This window comes from Anolis carolinensis, chromosome 4 (assembly GCF_035594765.1).
Source record: "Anolis carolinensis isolate JA03-04 chromosome 4, rAnoCar3.1.pri, whole genome shotgun sequence".
NCBI classification, from domain to species: domain Eukaryota; kingdom Metazoa; phylum Chordata; class Lepidosauria; order Squamata; family Dactyloidae; genus Anolis; species Anolis carolinensis.
The window spans coordinates 163,450,705-163,475,303 of NC_085844.1; the positions used below are offsets into that span (position 1 = coordinate 163,450,705).

The 24,599-nt window shown below is 40.2% G+C and overlaps 2 protein-coding genes across 7 annotated transcripts in view; one reads left to right on the top strand and one right to left on the bottom strand.

Annotated features, from left to right (window-relative positions):
• On the bottom strand, positions 1-24,599 carry lhx8 (LIM homeobox 8). 6 transcript variants are annotated; one of them, XM_062978143.1, is made up of 11 exons: positions 24,567-24,599; positions 24,162-24,289; positions 23,595-23,714; positions 20,040-20,129; positions 17,297-17,461; positions 12,535-12,656; positions 8,256-8,476; positions 7,290-7,393; positions 2,900-2,995; positions 2,191-2,374; positions 1-589 (listed from the first exon to the last, which is right to left on the bottom strand). In XM_062978143.1, exons 2-11 carry the CDS (start codon positions 24,240-24,242, stop codon positions 513-515), a joined length of 1,260 nt encoding a protein of 419 aa, XP_062834213.1. In that variant the 5' UTR covers positions 24,243-24,289; positions 24,567-24,599; the 3' UTR covers positions 1-512. The 6 variants fall into 6 exon arrangements, with proteins under 6 accessions (XP_062834213.1, XP_062834214.1, XP_062834212.1 ...); XM_062978144.1 differs by lacking the exon at positions 24,567-24,599 and having other exon boundaries at positions 1-879; positions 24,162-24,509; XM_062978142.1 differs by lacking the exon at positions 24,567-24,599 and having other exon boundaries at positions 24,162-24,507.
• The window catches only part of LOC134298704 (actin nucleation-promoting factor WASL-like), a 31,153-nt gene continuing 30,794 nt past the window's right edge, over positions 24,241-24,599 (top strand). Inside the window, exons 1-2 of the mRNA XM_062979766.1 lie at positions 24,241-24,315; positions 24,419-24,482. Of these exons, the coding sequence (XP_062835836.1) occupies positions 24,241-24,315; positions 24,419-24,482 (139 nt within the window). The remainder of the gene's footprint in view (positions 24,316-24,418; positions 24,483-24,599) is intronic.

Sequence of the window (24,599 nt, forward strand, 5' to 3'; positions counted from 1 at the left end):
TGTTTTTGTTTGGCATGCTACAACAGAAGGTTTTATTTAGGTCATCTGGAGAATGCTGGCAAATGAACTTTTGCCAATTCATGGGCATAAGCTTCAAAGTATAGGCTGCATGTAACTCAAATACAAGTAATACTTTAATAACAATAACTTACAGATACAAACTAATGATGAACTACAATTTCACAAAGAATTGTAAACATTTTGCACAATTGTCAATCTTGTATTTTAGGCAAAGTGCTCTTTTGATGATAAATAAATTAACAAACACATAGCTAGAATGGACTACTTCCAGACAATACAAAAAAGGTGTTCCTTTTTAATAAGTCTTGTAAACATATTTATGGAGAAAGCCATAAAAGTGTCTTGCAGGCCAACTATACTTACATACCTGGGCAACAAAATGGTCTTCCAATTGCTTTGGATGCTATTTAAGTTTAAACTGATTTTCAATGACAGAGTATAATAGGTGACACAAGGTACTTCCTTAGTCTCATGTCCCTGAAAGAAATGCATTAGCTGTGACTTATTGGCAGCTGTGTCATTGAATGGGGTAACAGAGGCTGGAGTCCAAGAGCAGAAGGTGAATGAGCTACAAAAATAGAAAGATTTGCTGGTCAGCCTGACTGGAAGTAGAAAAATATTACTTGTGAATAAAAATCCAACTGCATTGACAGGGCTGGGACTCCGGCAAGTGGCATGCATGTCACCAGCTTCTGAAAGAGTCCTTTTTTTTCTACAACAAGAAAGATTTCTTCCTTACACTCTAGCTGGTGCATGGTCTTCCCATATGAACAATTCTGCAGGTGGTGATGAAGGCATTTTATTACAGATAAAGTTGATGTCCAGTTTTTGTGATAGAATGAAGCCCTTTAAAGCCTGCTTTGAAAGATGAAAGATATTAAAGCCAGGGGGGAGTCACCACTGGTTCTGGTAGAAGTAGAACACCTCCCTTTTGATCTGGAATAAGTGTCACATCTTGACCTTGTCCTCCTTTAAGCTACGTATACCGGTTAGCTTGTGCAGTGTGAGTGTGTTTTGAGTGCAACATAAATAATAATTTATTTATGGCATTCTTATTGTTCTTTTAAAACAATTCAGCAATGACATGAACATTTTAAAATTTGGAGAGATGAAACTTGATTAATAAATAATGATTTAGCTCATGCATCAAGTGATGTCCTGGATTTTTTTTTAATCATTAGTTTTTCTATCACAAGTTAATGGCATATTCAAAGTTATATTCAAATTGCTGTAACCCAAAATATGGTTACAATTTAATTAAGGAAGAATACTGTCCCACTTTCTTCTAGAGGCAACACTTATACCCTAAAAGTGACCTCCCTTTATAGTCACTGAATGCATGCCGATGAATAGCAAAAATGTGACTATAGGAACTATATATAAAAAGTTACACATAACTGTAGTCAAATAAGGCTCTATTGTCATCAAAATGTGTGTTAACTGACACAAAGGCAGCAACTCTACCATTTGTCTAGCTCTAACAATAACCCCTATGTATGTTGAGAAGTCACATTTTCTTTTAGTAACTTGTGTGCAACTCATGTGTATGTCTAGCTGTTAGGGCAAGGGCAGAAAATGTATCTTCTACTGAGAATTGATGAAAAGCATTATTAATATAACTTTGTGTAATGGAAGTCTAAAAACACAAGCTGATGTGTATTCTGTAACATTTTAATTAAGATCCAGTGCCCATTTTTATGTCATTCTGGTGACAAAGAAATGGTGGACCCACATGGGGAAAGCCATGATAAAGTACTTGTTATTCCAAATTTGTTTCAGATGCCTCTCATGCTTCCTTAAGCATGAGCCCATTTTTCCCCAAGAGATCTCCATTGCCAAAGAAGCACCAAGGTGATCATAATGACCTCGTCACTTCCGTGAGTCAGTAAGAGGACAATAAAGGCAATTAGGGAGAAATACTATATGCAGATATTTTCCTGGATTTCTAAACTATTAGCAAATTCTGCCATCAGTCTAAAACATCCCTATCTAAGTAGATGTCTACAGACTTTTGAATACCTCACCCCCAGAAAATTAGGATATCTCAAGGACATATTTTGTGTTGATAACTTTCTGTGGGTTGCTTGGTGCCCCAGCCTGAGCTAAAAGATGTATTTCACATTTTCTTCTCAAGTCCATAAAGTAGTTATAGCAAGCTACTATACCTACCATCCATGTAACTATGCAGAGCAGTTAACATTGTCCCATCTTGGGGTACATACGCTGAATATGCCATTTCTTCCAACATGGGTGGAGAAAGCCTGGAAGGCTGGACTGTCGTAACAGGAGTTGTAGATGAATGATTGGGGCTAACGTGTTTCTTGTGGCGTGCTCTGCAGTTCTGAAACCACACCTGGAAAATGGGAAGACACAAAACATGTCAATTTTATTCATAAGCAGGCATTTAAATGTAATTTAATCACGTGCTATGCAACATAATTAATCTAACAGTCACTTCAGTCTGGTTTTTTTTTTCATATTTTGTGTGCTTTCACTTAATTGTACATTGTGGATATAAACCCACTATGCCAGATGCAATAGTATATCGGGTATAAAGGAAATAAATCATATGAAGTTTGTAACATCTAAAATATGAAGAGTTCTCTGTACGCTTTTGGTCTCCATGTTCACTGTGGATCATTATCACTCACATTGCTCTTGGGACATATAAGACAGCCTTAAATCATGTTCTTTCAACAATGTAGAAAAGAATCTGATGGAAAAGATTAGCTGTGGGATTCCCTCCTGAAAAATAAACTTTTTAAGTGCTGCAAGATATTACACAATATCTGTTTCTAGCAGGAAAACTGTCCTTTGGAGTTTTATAAGCAGAGGAGCTTTGCTCACAGTACTTGTGAAGTAACTGAAGTACAGTTACCTGTATCACACGCCTGCTCAAGCCTGTTCTTTCTGCCAGTTTTTGAAGTGTTTGTGCATCTGGGTTGTTGTCCTGAGCAAACTGTGCTTGCATTACCTGGAAAATGCAAGAAGTATTTTTTAAACTTTTAAATGGTAATTTGAAGTTTTAGCAAAGACTGCATAGATATCTAGATGCAGTCATGCTTCATCCTTCAATAACAGTTTTGAGGCGTACATTTTTCCATATAACAGGACTGTGTAATCACAATGAGACAAGCTAAGCCTACCTAATGACAAGATAAGCCCAAGTGTTGGTTATATTAACTAAAATAACATTAAAGCTGGATTCTGCTTATCTGTCAATGAAGAATAAATGTGATCATGAGAAAACTCAATTTCATATATATATATGAAAAATCTTTCATGTGACAAGAACTAGTTTTGCCTTACACAGTGGCAATAGACATGCCATCTGCAATGGTTGCATATGCATGAAAAAAATTTAATGTGATACAGAACTGGAAAGAGCCTTGAAAACAGCTATACTACTTTATTATTCCAAGTTACACCCATAAAACATATTAAACAGAATGACATGATTAAAAATTACTCATTGGTGAGGTTACCATCCTCAAAAAAGTAAAAAGTGAGCCCTGTTATAAAAGGATTATCACCAACAGCTTGTTCTTTACTACTGCCCTCAAGTTTTGGCTAATTAAGCTTTGAATCTTTGGCAAGAATATGTTATGGTTCATCTGTTATTTAATAGCCCAACAATAGTTCAGGTAGACCTAAATACACGGAAGTATTTTCAGATGACATTAACAGAACGTGTAATGAAATTAATTAACTCTAATTCACTGAATGTTTTTAAACAGAGTGGATAGCCATCTGTTATTGAAAAATTAGTCATGGATTAGACCTGCTTCAGTGTAGACATGTATGGGATTAAAAATAAAAGTTTATACCATCCTAAAAATTATTTAGCAAAACCCATTTCTTCATAAGATAGAAAACAGAATTGTGATTTAAGTTGATCACATGTGGATACCAATGAATTAATATGGATAGGCAATCATGCCTGCTTTCATGCCTATTGATTTCTGTGAAACAGCAAAGTTTATTATTATGAAGTAAATTATTTTAATAGGTTGAGTATGTTTTACAAAGCATTTGAATGGCTGGTCTCCCTGACCTTTTTATTGTTAAAGGTTATCTTTTATTAACGCATAATCTAAGGGATCCAATGCTTGTTTACTTTTTTTCTGCAGAAACTTTTAACCAGTTTGCTTATTTCTTATGCTTTCTTTCAGAAATAGTTGCCAGGATCCAATGGAATGATTCCTTCACCAGAACAGCTTCTGTCAACTGAACAATGAATGGAGTGAACACTTTCTCCCGAAAATTACTTCCATCCTCAAAACTTGCTCTGCAATTTCTAGGATGGCAGTGATTCTGGAGGGAAAGGATTTATTCCATTCATTGTTCTAGCAAACTATCTAGGGAAGGCTTTGGGGCTGAGTTAACTAAAATAAATTTAATTTTCCTCATATTATGTTTTTATTTTTGTTCTGTTTCTGTATTCAAGTACTTTTAAATGTTTTTAACTATTGTTGATTAATTGTTTCATTTATACTTTTTTCTATTACATTGTTTTATCTAACTTATAACCAGCTTGAGTAGGTATTTTGCCCAGAAAGCTGGGGTATATTTTAATGTATATTAAAGCATTTTATTACTGCATAGCATAACTGTGTGTGTATCTATATAGAAGCAATTCCCACTGAGCTCAGTAATACTTGTTTCCAAATAACCATGCTTAAAATTTCAGTTTTAAATATATTTAAGAGGTATGAAAAAGTATAGATTTGACATGGCATATACTGATGGCATTTAAGTCAAGGATCCAGATGTAATTGGATTAGAACTCCTTTTAGCCCCACTGGCATGGCCATTCAACAGGGTGATAGTGATTGTAGTCAAACATCAGGAAGGCCTCAGATTCCCCACTCTTGACCTCAATGATTAAAACGACTAGTGAAAGTTAATGACACTAAGTTGGCCACATGGAAATGGCAACGGGTCTTCTTTAAAGCTTTAACAGTTGTTCAGAAATCCAGCTGTTTCAGCAAGTGTAGACAGTCATGCTGATATTTCCCTTCTATACAACTACTGTAGAGTTGGGCTCCAGGGCTGTAGCCAAGGGGGAAGAGGTTAGGGGTTCAACCCCCCCCCCCCATTTTCTGTTTTTTTTTTTTAAAACTGGTTTACTCATGAATTTTAACTGGTGTCCACTGAAGTTTATCTGTCTTGAGTGTCCACTGAAGTTTATCAATGGATTATTTTGCGTTATGGAACTACTATTCATGATTTGCAAAAATAAAAGTTTCAAAGCTCCCTCCCCCCCTCCCGAATTTTTTTTTTCTGGCTACGGCCTTGTTGGGCTCCATTTGTCTGCCCCAGATCTTTCTATCTCTCTCCACAATTGAAAATCCGTGTTAAAATAATTATGTATTAAGTATTGCTTCACATTCAATACTACAGAAACCTCTCTTGGAAAGTGTATTTATGTCAAAAAGCCATAATCGGTTTCCATTTCTGAATTTATATAAAGGAAGAACATTCATCTGTGACAATCTTGGTTTTGGTAAAGATTATTCAAGCAGATAAGACTTATTGACTCAACAAAAAATATGTATAGTGGATGTGTTATGTGTCTAGCATCTAACCGAGGGCCAGATGTTTTTGGCCTACAACTCTCATTAGTCCTAGCAAACAAACTTACTTGTGAAGGGTTATGAAAGTTGCAGTCCAAACATTTCTGGAGATTTACAGTCATCTATTCATGCTTTATATCAAAGCAGGGGCACCTTTTGTCCTCCAGTTATTTTGGGACAAGCACTCCTCAAAACAATGCTTAATGGAGCTTTAGAAGCTCAAGGTCTAAGCATCTGATGGACCAAAGCTTTCCCAATTCTGATCTAGGAATACTACTCCATTTTTTTGTTTTTAAAGAAATAATTTCTAACCTTCCATTAAATTCATTATTTTTTTTCTTCTCATCGTAACCACAAAATTCTTCAAGAGAACAGAATCAATTAACAGCTCGTGTGCTTTAAAATGTCAAGCATATTGAATAAATAAAGTCAGCCACACAAAGTCCTGCTGAGATGACTGGTCTTGCCAAGAGCAAAAAAAAAAAAAAATACTGAGCATGAAACAAAATATATGCACCTAATATGTGTTGGCCAAAAGTGAAGAGGATACTACATGTACAGTAGAGTCTCACTAATCCAAGCTAAACGGGCCGGCAGAAGCTTGGATAAGCGAATAACTTGGATAATAAGGAGGGATTAAGGAAAAGCCTATTAAACATCAAATTAGGTTATGATTTCACAAATTAAGCACCAAAACATCATGTTATACAACAAATTTGACAGAAAAAGTAGTTCAATAGGCAGTAATGTTATGTTGTAATTACTGTATTTACGAATTTAGCACCAAAATATCACGATATATTGAAAACATTGACTACAAAAATGGCTTGGATTATCCAGAGGCTTGGATAAGCGAGGCTTGGATTAGTGAGACTCTACTGTACTTTCCTTTTCATCAACTCCTTGCAATGATAGACAATAAAGGAGATAATGAAAACAAATATATGCAAAAAATTAGCAATAACAAATATCCAGTTTAAGTATCATAGCATCAAGTATGAAAGTAACCAGGGTTGTCCAAAAAATACTTTGTTGCAGAAAAGTGTGCATTTGTGTGTTTGTGTTTACTTAGCTGCAATGTGGTCTATTAAGAAAGCATTTCTTAACAGAAGGTCAAATTACAGTGTGTATTTAAGATAGCATTGGCCTATCATCACTCCAGTTCCAGTCTATCCCTATTGGAACATGACACCGTCTTTCTCTCTTAAGAGCCACGATTTTTGATTGCCAGTTGCTGTGGCATCTATGGTGAAATTTAAGACACTCAGTACATTACATTTCCTGTAAAGCTATATTCTGCAGATTTCCAAATGCCTCTCTTCATATTACATAGGGCTGAAACAATTTAGTCCCCTATTGTAATTACATGTAGTGATGTAAATGTCCGACTTAATGAATTTCATCAAGTAGTCAAAACAGATCAGCATTTACATTTCCACTGGACAGAATTACCGGCTGCCTTCAGGGAAATAGAAAATCTTAAAGAGTAACTATTTCATTTGAAAGAGCTAAAGCTCACAAAATATCCCAGGAGCATGCTGTGTCTTGATAGTGGTTTTTTCATATCCATCTAGTTTCAGCAGCATTTTCCAGTTATGCACAGCATAAAATTGCTGTGTTCTCCCCTGCTTCCCATCCCAAACACCCGACAGCTGACTTTGATTACAGCATTTGATCAAGCCTGGGCTCTACCTGCAGCTGATCTGCTGTGAAACTGGTCCGAGCTCTTTTTGCTGGTTTTGGATGATTAACATCTTGTTCTGTTAATAACGCACCTTCTACACTAATCCCATTCCCTGAAATCAAAAAAGAAGACAATGAAAGTCCAAGGACTGCCTCCATCAATAGTAGCCAATAGTTACAAACATTACAAGCAGAAATAATTCCTAGTGTCTGGGATAAAATTCAAGACTGGAATATCATCTTTTCATCATTATGAAGGTGCCTTGACCTTGGACTTGAGTACTCATGCCTAATGCTTTACATTTTTGAGAAAATGAATCAAATTTAGTTTCTTGCAAAGCAAGATTTCCAGCTTTATTGAGAATACAGTCAACAAGCTATCAGATAAGAGTATGGTATGTGCTGGACCAAAAAAGAGTTTTATTTTGAAATTTGGGAGAAATCAATGGAAACAAATGTTACATTTGCATAAATTTATACAATCAAGCTGTAGTACATATAGCATTTGTAAGGACTCTGTTTAAACAACTAAGCCCATTGCACAAGATTCTCTGGGAAGAACATACACAGTGGATTTGTTTCCCCATGTCATGACAGTGGTGACTATTTGGGTTACCATGCTGTGATAGTGGTGTCTCTTTTTAAAAAAATAAGAAAAACCTTGTTACATTCAGTAGAAAACAAATACTGAAGATATAAGTAACCGCAAAAATGTATTAAGTTGTATTTACATGAGGAACTGGTAATCTGAAACACCCTTGTTGCAAGATACAAAGACTTAAAAATTCTTCTTAGCAGCCAAGAGAAAGCTACAGATACCCAACTTCTCATGAGCCTACATGCATACTAGATAATTATTCATTAGAACATGGTGTCAAGTTTCAAAAATTGCTGCAAAGTGTTTTGTCTCAGATGAGAAAGAAACCATGGTGTGGGACCTACAAAGAGGAACCTAACAACAAAAAGAAGAGTTACCATTTTCCACCTCTCTTTTCAGATTATCCAACATGCAGTCATAATGTACCCTACAGAGGACCTTTTCTTCAACCAAAGCAAATTCCTCCCCTGTGGAAAGCTGCCTTTTGCAGGAGAAGCAGGCAAAGCATGCCAAGTGATACACATTTCCCTTAGCTCTTCGGACCCAATCAGTAGAATGGATGTGCCTCCCACAACGGGAACAACGGGTTCCATACCGTCTACAATGACAAAAAAAAAAAAAAAGATGAGGGTAGAACAAGGACACATAAACCTCTCATATTTTAATTCTCACCACAGTTAGATGTTGTGAAATTTATTTTTTGAGTTACTTTTCCTGAACCTTATAAGAAATGATATTGTTCTCACTGAAAGCAGGGATGTATACTGCTTAATTTCCATTAATTTCATTAAACAAAAATGAATGCTTGCTTGTGTCCTTTTGCAATACAATTCTTTCATTTCTACCAAAGTTTCTTGAGAAATCATATAAGAACCAGCAGGTTGTTTTGAGGTGTTTCAACAATATACATGGACTGTGTTTTGATATACTTAGGATTACATTTTTTGTCTGTACCTCACATCTAGTGCAGAAACATGTTTATCAGATTGAGTAGATAATATTTAATTCATAAAGCATTATAACATTTTTAAAAGCCAATTTTGTTTATTATTTATATAATTACTTCATTTTTACCCCACCTTTCTCAAACTCAGAGCGAATTCAAGGCGGCTTATAGATCCAGCAAAAAATCAATGCCACACAGGTAAACAATAAAACACATCTCATCAAAATATAAACAATCTAAATATAGAAGCAATTAAAACACATATCAATCATTTAACAGATTAAAACCATATAAAATTTGGAATCATGATCAAATCAAAACACAAGAGTTTGAAATAGTAATCTGAAGAAAAACATCTGAATCTCCACCAGTGGTCAAAACGAAACATTGCTAGTGAGCCTTAGTGAATGCTGTTTTAGCAGTAATATTTCAAACCTCCTAGAAGAATGTAGTTCCATTAGAAAAAAGGATTTTCCCCAGGTAAAAACACATAAAGCCCAAACTACACATTACTTTAAAGATGTTGATCATATTCGGCCAACAGAAGTTGCAGACTGATCCAAAAAGAGATAAATAGATTCCCAATGTAAATCTGGCTCTCAGCCTAGATCACACATGTCAAACATAAAACCTAAGGACAGAATCTGACCCACTACATATTAAGCAGCCCACAAAGCTTTCAATGTCAGGCACCATAGTTACATTTATGCAGTCTTACAATTACAAATGGCCCTTTGAAGGCAATCGTAAGACTGATGTGGCCCTCAGTGAAAATGAGTTTGACACCCCTGGCCTAGATTAATTTACTGTGCTTACTTTAAACTAAAAACACAACAAAGAAGACATTGTACCTATATTTATTTTTAAATTAACAAACTGATTGAACTAATTAAGTGCAACAAAAGAGAAGGGCTTGCCCTGAGTTCCTAGTAATAACTTCTATGAAAATGTCAGAACTCATTAACAGGCCTATAAAGTGATTTTTGGGGAGTATATGTCAACAACCTACACACATCTCACAGACTCTCAAAACCTTCAGTAAAATCTGTATTTAAAATGATTCCCGAGTTCTTTGCATTGAATTTTCAACAGACACACTTAGATTTTATTGAGCATGAAAGGCCACAGCTTGACTTTACAATCATAAACCTTGGACAAACAGAAAGCTGTGTTTCCATTTAAAACAGCAACAGTCCAGCTGTTTTAGACTGTTCTAGCCGCAAACTACTTCTGATGCTCTGAAGAGATTGTGGGAATAGTTTTCTCCCAACAGTATTGCCAGTACTATAGAAATACTTCAATGCTTGAGAAAATGTCTAAGTTGAGGCAAACAGAAAGCTATAAATACACAAAATACTTAGACATTTAAAAAACACTTTTTTCTTTATCTGTCATGGCCTAGATTGTTAATTCCAGCTACAGTAGATGCACTGAGTCAATTGAAACTTGGTAACTAACAAATGTGTAAATTTGGTTTGTTGAGTGGTTTACCCTAGATGAGAGTAAATTAAATTTAGGGCTATAGCTCACTACTCTGGATTACAATGTTCAGTCAAGTATGCCATATCCAAATTAACAAGTATACTGTCAGAGTGTTGCTTATATCAACAAAAAGATTTACAACCACAGCAAAGTAAATGAATTTATTATCAAAGCCAGTGAACATGATTCCATAACATTAACCAATGTCTTTATTGCTTTATTGGCTCTTATTGTCTTTGGTGGGAGAGTTAGGCAGACATTCTTTACCCAGTTACCTTTAACTAAATGCTACTGAATTAAGTAGGATTTACATGTATGATCTATCTTATTAAGGATTAAGGGCCAAAGCATCTTCCTGCTGCAATCAGTTGACATTTTTTATGCTGAAAAGAAGATCCAGCCAACAGCCAAATTGTGTAGATAATCTTTTAAGCTAGATAATCTTCAAATTAAGTAAGAGAACAAAATGAATAAAGACGTTTTAGAAGCAGAGGTTTCTTCATCCAACTATGAAGAGAGCAGAATGCTCCCTTTTGCCTTTCATTTACTGACAAAGCTAGCAGTTCTTGATTCACATTGGGAAAAGGCAGAATTTTGGCTTTCTACTTAAACAAATTATTTTGCACAGCAAGATAAAAATTAGAATACATATTTTATAACAGGCATATACTACCCTAAACAACTGAGGTTCCAGTAACAACAAAAGCTAAATAAAATATTAGTGTTTGTATACTACACATTGCATTTTCTATTCAAACTGTCGTAGGGCAGGAAACCTGAGGACCATTTGAGAACAGGTGACATTTCCTTGCATAATGTAAGGAATAGAATTGGGATCTATTCAGGAAAATCCTGCTATATTTTCCAAGCTCTAAAACTCCCAAGGGTGAAGGCTTCCACAGATGTGCTCTCAAGTTGTCAGGAAAGATTGGTCACCAAAATTGCCTTCTAAAGCCAATGAGGTGCTAGTTATAGGTGGAAAGAAACACGACAACGTAGAAGTCCTTTTCCTAGTGTCCAAACTCATACTCCTTTCTATAAGATCATTTAAACTACAAGAAGGCAAACTCACTCAAAACTAAAAAGACATTGGCAATGACACTCCGTTGACTAAGTACTTTATCATATTAGCCTACTGTCTCATTACAATTGCATTGTTTAAGCAAATGGAAACATATTGTTATTGGAAGAATCTCTTTCACACTTTGGCACAAATGTGTGATGCTGGCACTTTGATGTGAATTTTTGCACCGGCAGTTTTGCCCTACCCAGCACCTGCACACTGTGTTTTTTTTTCTCCCCTCATTTTGCCACAAATATGTAATCAGTCACACAATGTTCTTGTGTGACTTTTCTCTGTTTTGTAATGCTGAGACTGCTGTAAAAGAAAATATTGCACAGAAAAAAGTTTTGAAACAGCAATATTGGATATATTGGTGGCTTTTTTCCATCAATGACAAAGAGATGATCCAATTACAATTCAAGTGCAATGCAACTATGAGACAGCCACAGTGTTATGTGGTCCACCCTATCAACAGGCACTTTTCTTCTGCACTTTAGCAGCCTTGTGTAATAAAGCCATAAAGCTAAACAAGATGGTCTTGTTCCATCGTAGAGATGAAGATGCTGTGGGTCTCTAGATGTTGTTGGATACCAACTCCCTTATAAGAGAATGCATTCTCAGGAATGAGAGCATATATAGTATATTTAAAAGCAATTCCTCTTGTCTGACATTTAAAAAGAGTCTGTTACTTCATAAACTCATAGGGCATAGCAATTGCCAGAGTCTTTTTGCTACTGATTCCAAAAAGTTGCATAGCAAAAGAATGCATTATATTGTGGCCAATTCTGTAGGATATAAGGAAGCTGAATGAGCAGCCAAATGGGTTTCCAAAATGGAAACAGAAAAGACTTGTCCATTTTATGAACCCAATTTTTAAAGCCTAAACATTTCTACTTTTCTTGGAATCCTTTAGACTGCTAGATTAATCAATCCTCTCACTTTAAAGCAAAGAACTAATAGTGGCTTTCTATGCCAAAACACAACCTAACAAGGATAATACAGCTGTATTGAATTTCAACATGCAGTTGGATATACATTTCAGCTAAAAGCAATGAAGTGCAGCACCTGCACTGGGATGTGTGAGCTGGTATGTACAAACCCAACATTTGACAGTCTACTTTCACCATTTCTTAATATCAAAATATATTCGATAGATATGGTTTACCTGAAATAGTCAAGCTTGCAGAAAATGTCTTTGTCTTTAATATAACAGCTGGTGTGTCTTCCTAAGGAGGTCCTGCATACACTGCAGGAGAGGCAGCGCACATGCCAGCACAAATCATTTACCTATGAAGGAAGAAAATGCACATTTTAGTGACCTATATAAAGAGAGCTTTATGAAAATAAATGTCACAAGTATTTGTCACATTTTTAAATGCAACCAGAAATAAAAGTCACAACAATAGTAGTAATAACACAGCATGCACAGGAGGACACATGTTCTCCACTATAAGCCCACTGGAGGAGCAACATTAGATGTATTGTTCTCTCTCACACACACACACATACACACACTATATTTATATATATACACACACACACACACACACACACACACACACACACACACAGAAACAATTTGCCTTCCTAGAAGAACTGTTGCTTGTGGTAACTCGGCAGTACATCATATAATCTCTCTCTCCTTCTGTTACTTCTAAAAAAGCAGCTATACAGACACATGGTGTTGAATGAATAGGATGTGGGATATCACATGAAATTTGATTGAACAGATAATGAGGATGTAAACACCACAATTTCATGGGGAAAAATTACATATAAAGATAGATTTAGAGACGAGTTACATCAGGCTCTTTGTATCTGCTGGATTTGGTTCCATGACCTGCTGTAGATATGAAATCAGTGAATACTCAGCCCCCATTATATACAATGACATAGAAACATGGTGTTCCTTATATAAAATGCCAATTATCAGTAGTAGTACAACTCTGTGGATCAGAGTTTGAATCTCCACAAAACCCACTGAATGACCTTGGGCAAATCACATAGTCTCAGTTTAAGAAGAAGGTAATGGAAAACCTTTTCTGAAGAAATATTGCCAAACAAACCTTGTGATAGGTTTATTTTAGGGTCACCATAGATTGGAAACAACTTGAAGATGCATAATCACTACAACAACAAATTCACCATTGGCTTTTTTTTAAAAAAAATCTACTGATCATGTGTAAAACATGTGTATTTGTAAAGTAAATGAAAATTTAACACATTATATGATAAAGTTACAGGGATAGTAATTCTCCTTTTTTGAAAGAGGTGAGAAAGCTGACAAAGGCCCCTTTTACACTGCCCTATATCCCAGGATTATCTGGGCCCAGATTATCTGCTTTGAACTGGATAATGCGAGTCTCCACTGCCATATAATCCAGTTCAAAGCAGATACAGTAGAATCTCACTTATCCAACATTCTGGATTATCCAACGCATTTTTGTAGTCAATGTTTTCAATATATTGTGATATTTTGGTGCTAAATTCGTAAATACAGTAATTACTATGTAGCGTTACTGCATATTGAACTACTTTTTCTGTCAAATTTGTTGTATAACATGATGTTTTGGTGCTTAATTTGTAAAATCATAACCTAATTTGATGTTTAATAGGCTTCTCCTTAATCTCTCCTTATTATCCAACATATTCGCTTATCCAACGTTCTGCTGGCCCATTTATGTTGGATAAGTGAGACTCTACTGTAATATGGATTTTATATGCCAGTGTAGAAGGGGCCAATACCAGGTGTTTTCAGTTCCTAGTCTATTATTAATTTCATCCTTCTAATGAGCAAAAAAGTGTTTTAAAGTATGTTTTTATGAGGTTTTTCCAAACTTCTTCATACATTCTAATTTTCACATGCCTTTTAGTCAGAGGTCAAAATTCTGCCATAAAAGCTACATAGGTTATTATGTGGGAACTACTACAAGGGCAATGATATATACATAAATTATTATTAAAGAACATCGCTGAGGTATCTGTACAAACAATGTTGCCAATCTAGAATGCAACCTGTCCAGAGTTTACCATTGCTAATGACACTGGCTACAACTGGATAGATGTACTTCCCTGCTGATAGTCATGATATAATATATCACAGCTATTACAGTTCTCCAGTATACTTTTGCCCAATTGGCACCTTTTAAATATGTTTAACTATGATTTCCACCATCTCCAGACAACTACAGTGTTGGTTGATCTAAGCTGCTTTCATGTTTCTTCAAAAAGAGGAACAGGGAAACAAATATTCCACATTGCACTACTGAGCTCGGGTTGAAGTCATCTTACAAAACAATACCAAGCAGCTCAGGACAGACAGAAACTGATACACATGAAATATTTTCAGCCACTTTGGAAGTGTTAAAGTGGCTAAAAGTTAATTGAAAGCTACTATTTAACTTCATTCTGATTGTTGGGTGGAATTATGTACTATATCCTGGATGAAAACTTGTAGGAAAATATGTGGCTATTTATTATTATGAAATACAAATGCAGAAATATAATCTCCTTCCACATACCTTTAGAAATATCCAAATATAAACTGAACATACATATCAAATGAAATGTCATCTTATCTTCATCAATCAGAACCTTAGAGCAGTGAAGAAAATTGTACAAGTCTATCTTACAGTCTTTGCTAGAGGCAGCACTCAATGGGCTTTTCAAAGGACAAACCTTGTTAGTTCCAACCAGAATGAGTTTAGTAAATAAACAGCTATAAATTCTGTTTATTCAGTGAGTCTACTGTAGTGGGAATTAGTAACTGAATCTAGAACACTGTGTTTTTCCAGAAACTGGATAAAAAGGTTTTCCTGGCAAGTTTACAACTGAAGACTTTTATATTAATCTTGTTACATAATCCCACACTGAGTATTTATTTAGAGTACTGTATTTAATAGCTCGCCCTCTAATATAATTACCATATGATATTTGGCACAGTGAGTAAAAGAATAATGAAAAATTGCTATTAAACCAAAGGAAAACAACTTTCATCTTTATTATGGCACAAAATTATATTTGGTGGAGAATCATGTTTGGTTACCAGTTCCGATGAATTAAAAATGCCTCTTCTATACATACTGACAATAATACTATTGTCCACTTAGAAGTAAGAATTCAAAAACTCAAAAATAATCATCTCTATTTGATAATTCACACTGCCCATTTGGATTTCTGTTCTTGTAGGATCCTGATTTTAACAGGTTTGACTCTTCCTTATGCTTTGTACATATATTTACATATTCTTTCTCTCCTTTATATATACCTACTCATGTCTGTGCTCAGTTTTCACTAGTTAAGAGGTCAAAAGGTTAATAAAGATATGGCATAAAAATAAAATAATGTCCTTATATTATAATAATTTGTTTGGTTTCATTACCATCCAACATGCCAGTTCAAGTTAACGCACATCAAGTCAAGGATTTGGAGAGGGAAAGAAAGAAAATGAGTATTTCCCTAAACTGCCCAAATGTTGAGCTTCTTGTAAGAACGAATTGCCAAATTCAACTGCCTGATGATTGTGAAATCTAAATTACTAGGTTTTAAAGAACAAAACCAGGTTTCGGTTTAGATTAGTGGCTACCAAAACATAACACAACACAAACATGGAGTTAGTACATAGACTGTGCAGAAAACATCATTTGAACACAGTAGTTTAAACGTGAAAGGAATTACTATCCAAGATAAATTCTTTGTCAAACAGTGGCTTTGTTTTGTAGCAAAAATTCCATTTTAATAGTGTCATTGTTGCAGTTTAAAAGCTAAACATTCAGCTGGAAAGAAACATTTTTTGCTTTCATGTAAATACAGTGTAGCCCAAATACCTGATTAATAATAGCTGTAGCTTGTAGCCATTCTCTGAAACATGTCAGCAAAGTGAAAGGGAGAGGAATTCAACCTTTCAAACTGTCTTCAGTTTGGGTCCTATTTAAAACATGACACAGCCTAGATCTGAATTTTAGAAGTACCTTTTGTTACCATCGAGATTCCTTCTCCTTTGCTGTGATATGTGAGACAATTTCTTCTGAAAGGTTATTGTTGTTGTATTGTCTTCAAGTTGCTTGAAACATATGGTCAGGTACAATAGGCTTTTCTTGGCAAAAATTGTTCAGAGGAAGATTGCCTTTGCTTTCTTCTCAATGTGAGAGATTGTGATTTCACCCATGGTAACTAAGGACCCTCCCAAACAGCTAAATAAAATCCCACATAAAATCCCAAACTACAACCCCAGGATACCATACAATATCAGCTTTGAACTGGATTATATGGCTGTGTGAACTCAGAGAAGACATTTCAAAGCAGATATTGTGGGATTAGGGCTGTATGGAAGGGCCCGCAGAGAGTTTCCATGGCTGAGAAGTATTTGAACTTTGAGGTGCATATTCTACATAGCATAGAATGAATAAAGTGTACTTTAAACTCCAGGATTCCAGTGCCATGGAATCCTGGGAGTTGCAGTTTGAGAAGGACTTTAGCCTTCTCTTCCAAAGAGTGCTGGGACCCCATCAAACTACAACCCTAGGATCCCATACTATTTTCCAATCTTCCATAACACTTTTAAAATTATGACAGAATTAGAATCTTAGCATGGCTTTGTGCTAAAATGCAATGCCTGTCTTGAAATGTTAGGGAAAGACAAAACCTCGCTACTACACCGACCATTTAACGCAGTTTCAAACCGGCAGGGAAGAAAAAGTGGTTTCGCCGTCTAAGTAATTATATAGGAAAGCCTGAGAGTCAGGTGACTCCGGATGCTGACACAAACCACAGAGACCCCATGAGGCCCGTTCAGCTCTTCCTTTGGCGCGCTTTTGTAGGAATTTGTTGCCTGGCCGCCGCAGTTCGAAACCGCATTAAATGGTCAGAATAGATGGACTCAGAACGTGTCCTCTTTTCCGACGAGTCCATTTCCCCCCGGGGCTCACCTTGAGCAGGTATTTGTCGACGATTTCGAGGCCGCAGCTGCTGCAGACGCACTTGCCGGGCGCACAGCCGCCGGAGCCCGAGGCCAGCGAGCGGGGCGAAGAGGAGGGCGAAAGCGGGGCGGACGAAGAGCACGAGTCCTCGTCTCCTGCCGCCTCGGGGCTCCCCTGCCGGAAAGAGGGCGGTTAGCGCCGGGCCCTGGGTGCCCTCAGCCCAAGCCCCCTCGCCCCTGGGCCCGTCTTTCCCTTGAAGCAGCCCAAAGGCCTCCTGCCAAAGCGCCCCTTCGCAGCCGCCTCCTATTGTCTCCACGTAAAAAACAGCACGCATACTAATGGAAGCTTTGCCATGTCCACTCCCTGGATACTCTTCTCCTGGCGTCTTAGGGGCCATGTTCCAGAAGCACTCTCTCCTGACGTTTCGCCCACATCTAGGGTAGGCATCCTCAGAGGTTGTGAGGTCTGTTGGAAAACTATGCAAGTGAGGTTTATATATCTGTGGAAGGTCCAGGGTGGGAAAAAGAACTCATGTTTGCTCGATGCAAGTGTGAATGGTGCAATTGGCCAGCTCGATTAGCATTGAATGGTCTTGCAGCGTCATGCAACCATAAAAATGAACGAAATCTGGCTCCCAGTATTTAAACAACTCTAAAATCAGGAGAATAAATAAAGAACAACACTCAGAAAACAGAGTAATTCCAGACAGGAAAAAATCAGGGCCAGCTAACACCTCCCAACAAAGGATTCCCCCAGGCAGGAAGAAGATGCAAGGCCATTCAATGCCAATCAAGGTGATTAATTGCAACATTCACACTTGCTTCCAACAGACAAGCGTTCTTTTTCCCACGCTGGACCTTCCACAGATATATAAAACCCCAAAACGTCAGGAGAGAATGCTTCTGGAACATGGCGATACAGCCCGGAAAACTCACAGCAACATTATGTATAGATTCATATGAGTTATCATCTTGACTATTCTCTGTCAAAGAGTACAACTCCCAGGATCCTATAGCCTTGAGGCATGGCAGAGAAAGTGGTACCAAACTATCAATTCCACGGTCTTCGTTTTTGGATACCCAAAGACTTGCCTATGGTCTCCTCAGGTGAGGTGAGAAGCCGCCCAGAGTAAATAAGTATGTACTAAAGGAGCTTCTCCTGGCGAAGTGGGGAACCAATGCAGTGTGGCACCACTTGAAGGGCCTTTCCACTGGCCACTCATTGGGTGGGAGGGAGGCAGCCAGCAAGACACAGCTACACCGTGTCTTATGCGTTACGTCGTCTTTATCTTTTGTAGCTTGCAACCCTGAGGGTAAATTAACATCTTGGAAGCTGCTCTGAGTGCCTTTGTGACTATAGGGGGGGGGGGGGGTCAAATAGTAAATAGTAAGGAGGAGGAGAAGTAGAGGAAGAGGAAGACTGCAATGGCTTGGGGATGTTAGCTGGCCCTGATTGTTTCATGTCTGGAATTGTTGTCCTTTATTTACAGTCCTGATTGTAGAGTTTTTTAAAATACTGGTAGCCAGATTCATTCATTTTCATAGTTTCCTCCTTTCTGTTGAAATTGTCCACATGCTTATTTATGGATTACAGTGGCTTCTCTGTTTTGACATGAAACCATCGGGACCAGCTAATACGCCCCAACAAAAGATTCCCCCAGGCGGGGATTCAGCCAGGCCTTGAAGCTGCAAGGCTTTTCAATGCATATCAAGGTGATTCATTCAGCATTCGCACTGTCCTCCAACAGACAAGAGTTCTTTCTCCAACCCTGGACCTTCCACAGATATATTAACCCCAACTGGCCTTGACTCCAACAGACCTCACAACCTCTGAGGATACCCGTCAGAGATGCAGGCGAAAGTTCAGGAGAGAATGCTTCTGGAACATGGCCATACAGCACGGAAAACTCGCAGCAACCCAGTGATTCCGGCCACGAAAGCCTTGACAACACACCTCAATATGGAATTCTCTGCGTCTGTGTGTGTGTGTGTAGTTTTACAAGGTCTCTTCAGCCTTCTCTGCCAAGGAGTGCTGCTGCCTCACCAAACTATAGCTTCCAGGATTCCTTAGCATTGAGCCACGAGGGTGAAGATGGTGTCAAGGCGCCTTCAGACTACAATGCAGACGCACTCCAAGTTAAGTTCCATTTGAGCCTCCCCGAGTCGTGGCCGACTTGAGAGAAGGAATGAAGGGAACGAAGGCAAAGGCTCGCTCAGGACCTGAGTGGGACTTTGGGCGGGAAAGATGAGCTGGCCTTGGACCCGCCACGTTGGCCGCCTTTCCTCGGAGGAGCCTACACAACTGCACTAGACGACGCCAGAGGAAAACAAGCCTCGTGCTTTCCTTTAGAAGGAGAGCGAGCTTTAATGCCTGAGTCGTAGTTTGGTGAGGCCCACAGCACTCTTTGGCAAGGAAGGCTTGTCAAAACGACATCCCTCAAGGCTCCACAGCAGTTCAAGCGGCATGGAAGTGCACTCCTTCGATCCTCCAGAGCAGGCCTGGGCAAACTTGGCCCCTCCGGGTGTTTTGGACTTCAACTCCCACCATTCCTAACAGCCTCAGGCCCCTTCCTTTTCCCCCTCAGCCGCTTAAGCGGCTGAGGGGGAAAAGGAAGGGGCCTGAGGCTGTTAGGAATGGTGGGAGTTGAAGTCCAAAACACCCGGAGGGCCCCATGCTTGCTCCAGATCCATCCTGGCACGACTGAAGGCAATCTTCCCTCCCCTGCCTTCGAAATCCGCCTGCCTTTACTCACCATCCCGGCCTCTCCGGCGCTTTTCCGCCTCCTTCCCGCGGCGGCTGCTGCTGCCACTCGCCCGCACTCCTCAGCCATGAACCTCGGGAGCTGCAGGCAGAGAAAGAAAGGGAGGAAGGAAGAGCAGGAGGCGAGCTGAGCGCGCCAAGGAAGACGGCCAGGAGATGGAGAAAGAGGGGCGACCGACCCACTCCTTCTCCTGCTCCAGCCGAAGCCAACCCGGCGTAATTACGGGGCGAAGATGGGGGCCCTTGAGGGCTAATTGCTGCCGAGCCAAGCCGCCCGATTTGAATGAAAATGCCTCCGTGGGCGCAATTAGGACAGGCCGGCCCGCCGCTTCCAGCCCGCAGCCTCCGAGGTGTAAATGGCCCACTTAAACTCTCGAGTCAACCACGGCTGGACTCGAGGATTAAGGAGGGGGTCCCTTTTCTTTCTGAACACCCACCTCAACCAAGAAAAGAGAGCCCCGTCCCATGAAGAGAGCGAGAGAGAGAGCGGGAAACCCAGCAGCTGGGGTTAATTGGGAGCCATTAAAAGCCCCCGCGCAAATGGGAAGGAGGCAGGGCAGGGCGTTTAAAGGGTGCGAGGGACAAAAGCGCTCTCGAGGCGGGCTGGGAACCGAACAAAAGGCGCCCCGGGCACCTGCGGAAGGACTACTCTGGGGCCTGGACACGGCTTGGCATGTCGGGTTGACTTTTAATGCGGATCAAGCCCTTCCAAACCGGGGTTATTTAAGAGAGAAGGGCGCCTAGGAGCTCTATAAGCGGCCTTTCTGAGGCCCCTTCCACACAGCTGACTAAAATCCCACATTATCCGCTTTGAACTGGGTTATATGGCAGTGTGAACTCGGATAACCCAGAGCCTTTCCACACAGCCATATAACCCAGAATATCAAGACAGAAAATCCCACCATATCTGTTTTGAACTGGGTTATCTGAGTCCACACTGCCATATATTCCAGTTCAAAGCAGAAAATGTGAGATTTTATACAGCTAAGTGGAAGGGGCCTCAAGAAAATGGCCCACAATCCTAAGGCCATCTCTTTTAGGAAGCGAATTAGGGTCAGCCCTGGTTAGGACTAGAATGGGAGACTGCCAATAAACACCAGGCTCAGTTTCAGGGGAAGGAATTAGCAAAACAACCTCTGAGGACTCTTCCACACAGCCTTATATCCCAGAATATCAAGGCAGAAAACCCCACAATATCTGCCTTGAACTAGAACATCTGTTTCCACACTGCCATATATCCCAGTTCAAAGCATATCTGCTTTGTGGGAGTTTTTTCAGCTATGTGGAAGGGGCCTCAGATAGCCCAGTTCAAAGCAGTCATTGTGGGATTTTCTGCCTTGATATTCTGGGTTATAGGGCTGTGTGGAAGGGCCCCGAGGCAATGGACAACCCGCCAGGGGAGTATGTTTTGCCTGAAGAAAGCTTGCGAAATTCGTGGGTTCAAACATGATTATGCGAACTTTAAGTAGACAGGCGATTACAAGACACCCACAGAAGAAAATGGCCTACATTCCTAAAGTTATCTGTTTTAGGAAGCTGAGGTCCCTTCCACGTTTTGTGATTTGAAGTGGAATATAGGGCAGTGTAGACTTAAATAATCCTGATCAAAGCAGATACTGTGGATTTTTTTGCCTTGATTTTCTGGTTTATATGGCTCTGTAGAAGGGCCCTCAACAGGGTCAGCCTTGGTTAGGACTAGAATGGGAGCCTGCCAATGAACACCAGGCTCCCTACTTCAGAGGAAGGAACTGGCCAAGCTACCTCTGAGGATTCCGTGCCTAAGACAAACCCTACGAAGTTAATCGAGTCGTCATAAGTTGATAGGCGACTATATAAACAGACATTAACGGGAAAGGGAGCAGGCAGCTATCCCTCCTTTGGGCTCAAAGAGTAACGCCAAGCGAAAGCGATGAAGAAAGGATTGGGCCCCTGAGTTCTAATTCTATTAAAGCAGCAAGCAGTCTCCTGACTCTGAAGTAGCCTCACCGAAGGCCTTCCCATTTACTTGCGACTGGCCTTCACAAGTCAATGCAGGCGCAACCCCCTAAATAATTCAACTAAGACTCCACCTAAACTGCACTATGGTCCCTTCCACACAACCATATAACACAGAAAATCAAGGCAAAAAATCCCACAATATCTGCTTTGAACTGGGTTATTTGAGTCCACACTGCCATATATTCCAGTTCAGGGCAGATATCATGGGATTTCCTGCCTTGATATTCTGAGTTATATGGTTGTGTGGAAGGGCCCATAGTGGAGTTTCAGAATACAGTTGTACTGCATTACATGAAAGAGTAGAGATAATCCAGTCCAATGCAGTTGAACTGCATGATATGCCAGTGAAGATGGGACCTGAATCCTCCCCAAACCTCGAGTTATAACCAGTTAGATTACTGTAATTTTTCCAGGCTGTATGGCCATGTTCCAGAAGCATTCTCTCCTGACAGTTCGCCCATATCTATGGCAGGCATTCTCAGAGATTGTGAGAATTGGGGTTTATCTATCTGTGGAATGTCCAGGGTGGGAGAAAGAACCCTTGTTTGTTGGAGGCAAGTGTGAATGCTGCAATTAATCACCTTAATTAATTGAAAAGTGCAGCTTCAAGGCCTGGCTGCTTCTTGCCTGGGGAAATCCTTTGATAGGAGGTGTTAGCTGGTCCTGATTGTTTCATATCTTGAATTCCCCTGTTTTCTGAGTGCTGTTCTTTATTTACTGTCCTGATTTTAGAGTTCTTAAAATACTGGTAGCCAAATTTTGTAAATTTTCATGGTTTCCTCCTTTTTGTTGAAATTGTCCACATACTTGTGGATTTCAGTGGCTTATCTGTGGTAGTCTGACATTATGGTTGTTAGAGTGGACAATCAATCAGTACAATAAATAAAGAATAACACTTCTGAAAGCAGGGGAATTCCAGACAAACAATCAGGGCCAGCTAACACTTCCCAACAAAAGATTCCCCCGAGACAGAAAGCCGCCAGGCCTTGAAACTGCAAGGCAAAATGCTTATTGAGGCGATTAATTACAACAGTCACACTTGCCTCCAACAGACAAGAGTTCTTTCTCCCACCCTGGACATTCCACAGATAGATAAACCCCACCTACCTAGTTTCCAACAGACCCCACAATCTCTGAGGATGCCTGCCATAGATGTGGGTGAAACGTCAGGAGAGAATGCTTCTGAGACATGGCCATACAGCCCGGCAAAATCACACCAACCCAGTGATTCCGGGCAGGAAAGCCTTCGAGAACACATTTCTTTGGCGTCTCCCCCGGTCGTCGTGGCACAAGGAGAAGACAGATTGATGCCGCGCGGATGCGGAAATCATTTTAAAAAGCTTTCTTTCCCTTTTAAGAAGCCAATTCGCAAGGGGGCCGAATTGGCTTCAACGCTTTCTAACGTTTGCAACAACAACAACAAAAATTCCAGCGGGAAAAGTTTTCCGTTTCTCGACTCAGCCCAGTGCGGAGGTCGGCTTCTCAAAACCCCCGAGGGGAAAACGCCTTGTGTCCGTGGGCTAGTCTCAAGGCTCAGTTGCGCACTTACCCCGGAGGAGTCCCATCGGAGCCAAGGGGCGCAAGTGGAGGACCCCGGAGCCCTGCGCGCCAGAGTGAATCGCCTTGGGAAGCGCAGCCAAAAACGGATGATGATAATCCTCAAATTCTTCTTTTTAAAATAAAGGGACAAGTCCAAAGTCAGCTCCAGTCTTCCACGCCCTAAATATTCTCCCTACCTTTCCCCTCGGATCATGATCAATTTCATCTCCGAAAACCAGTTTTGTTTCGGGCTGTTTTCCCCCCAGGAAAGTCCCGGCCGGCCGGTGTAACGCCGACAAAACGTTACACGTCTCACTTCGCCTTCAGACAGATAAGAGGTCTTTCGGAAGAAGAAAAAGAGCTGAAAAAAGGCGCGAGGGTGGAGTAAATGGGGGGACGGGACTCTAAATACAACCCCTAAGCCGTTTTCGTAAAGACTAGCCTGGTGGAAAGAGCCGTGGGAGGCGCGGCGCAATCCGAATCCATGCCGGGATTGCTCGGCTTTAGGCCAAACTGTTAAAAATGCAAATAAAGGCTATAAGAAGGCAAGGAAGGACCCGGTCGGCTCCCGGCTCACCTTCTCGGTCTCCACTCGAAGCGCAGGCAAGTTCTGTCCGTCCAGTTTACACACAAACAAGGGGCTGCTCTTCCAATACATGGCACCGCCTCGGGAGGGCCCCTCTCATGCCAGCAGCCCACGGCGCCCTAAAGCGGGTCGAAAACGGGGCTGGGTGAGTTCTTGAAAAAGAAAGAGGGAAGAGAGGAAGGGGAGGAAGGGGGGGGGGGACGCAATATCAACACCCCCGCTGCCCTCCCCGCCTCTTTCCTGCAAAGCCTCCGGCTCCTTCCCGCTTCCCTTTTGCTGCTCCACTGAAGCCAGGCGCTGGAGGCCCCCCAAGTTTTGTTTTCTAGGGGGTGGACCCTCCCAAAGGAGAGCGAGCGGGGGAGAGAAAGAGGAGAGAGAGAGAGGGCCTGGCCTCACCTCCCTGCGCAAAACCCGCCTTCCCTGAATATC

Coding starts and splice junctions, on each gene's coding strand:
- lhx8 (XM_062978143.1), bottom strand. CDS start 24,242: ATGTATTGGAAGAGCAGCCCCTTGTTTGTGTGTAAACTGGACGGACAG. Junction 23,715..24,161: donor TTCGAGTGGAGACCGAGAAG/GTGAGCCGGGAG, acceptor TATTTTAAAAAG/AAGAATTTGAGGATTATCAT. Junction 17,462..20,039: donor GCGCCGGAGAGGCCGGGATG/GTGAGTAAAGGC, acceptor TCTTTCCGGCAG/GGGAGCCCCGAGGCGGCAGG.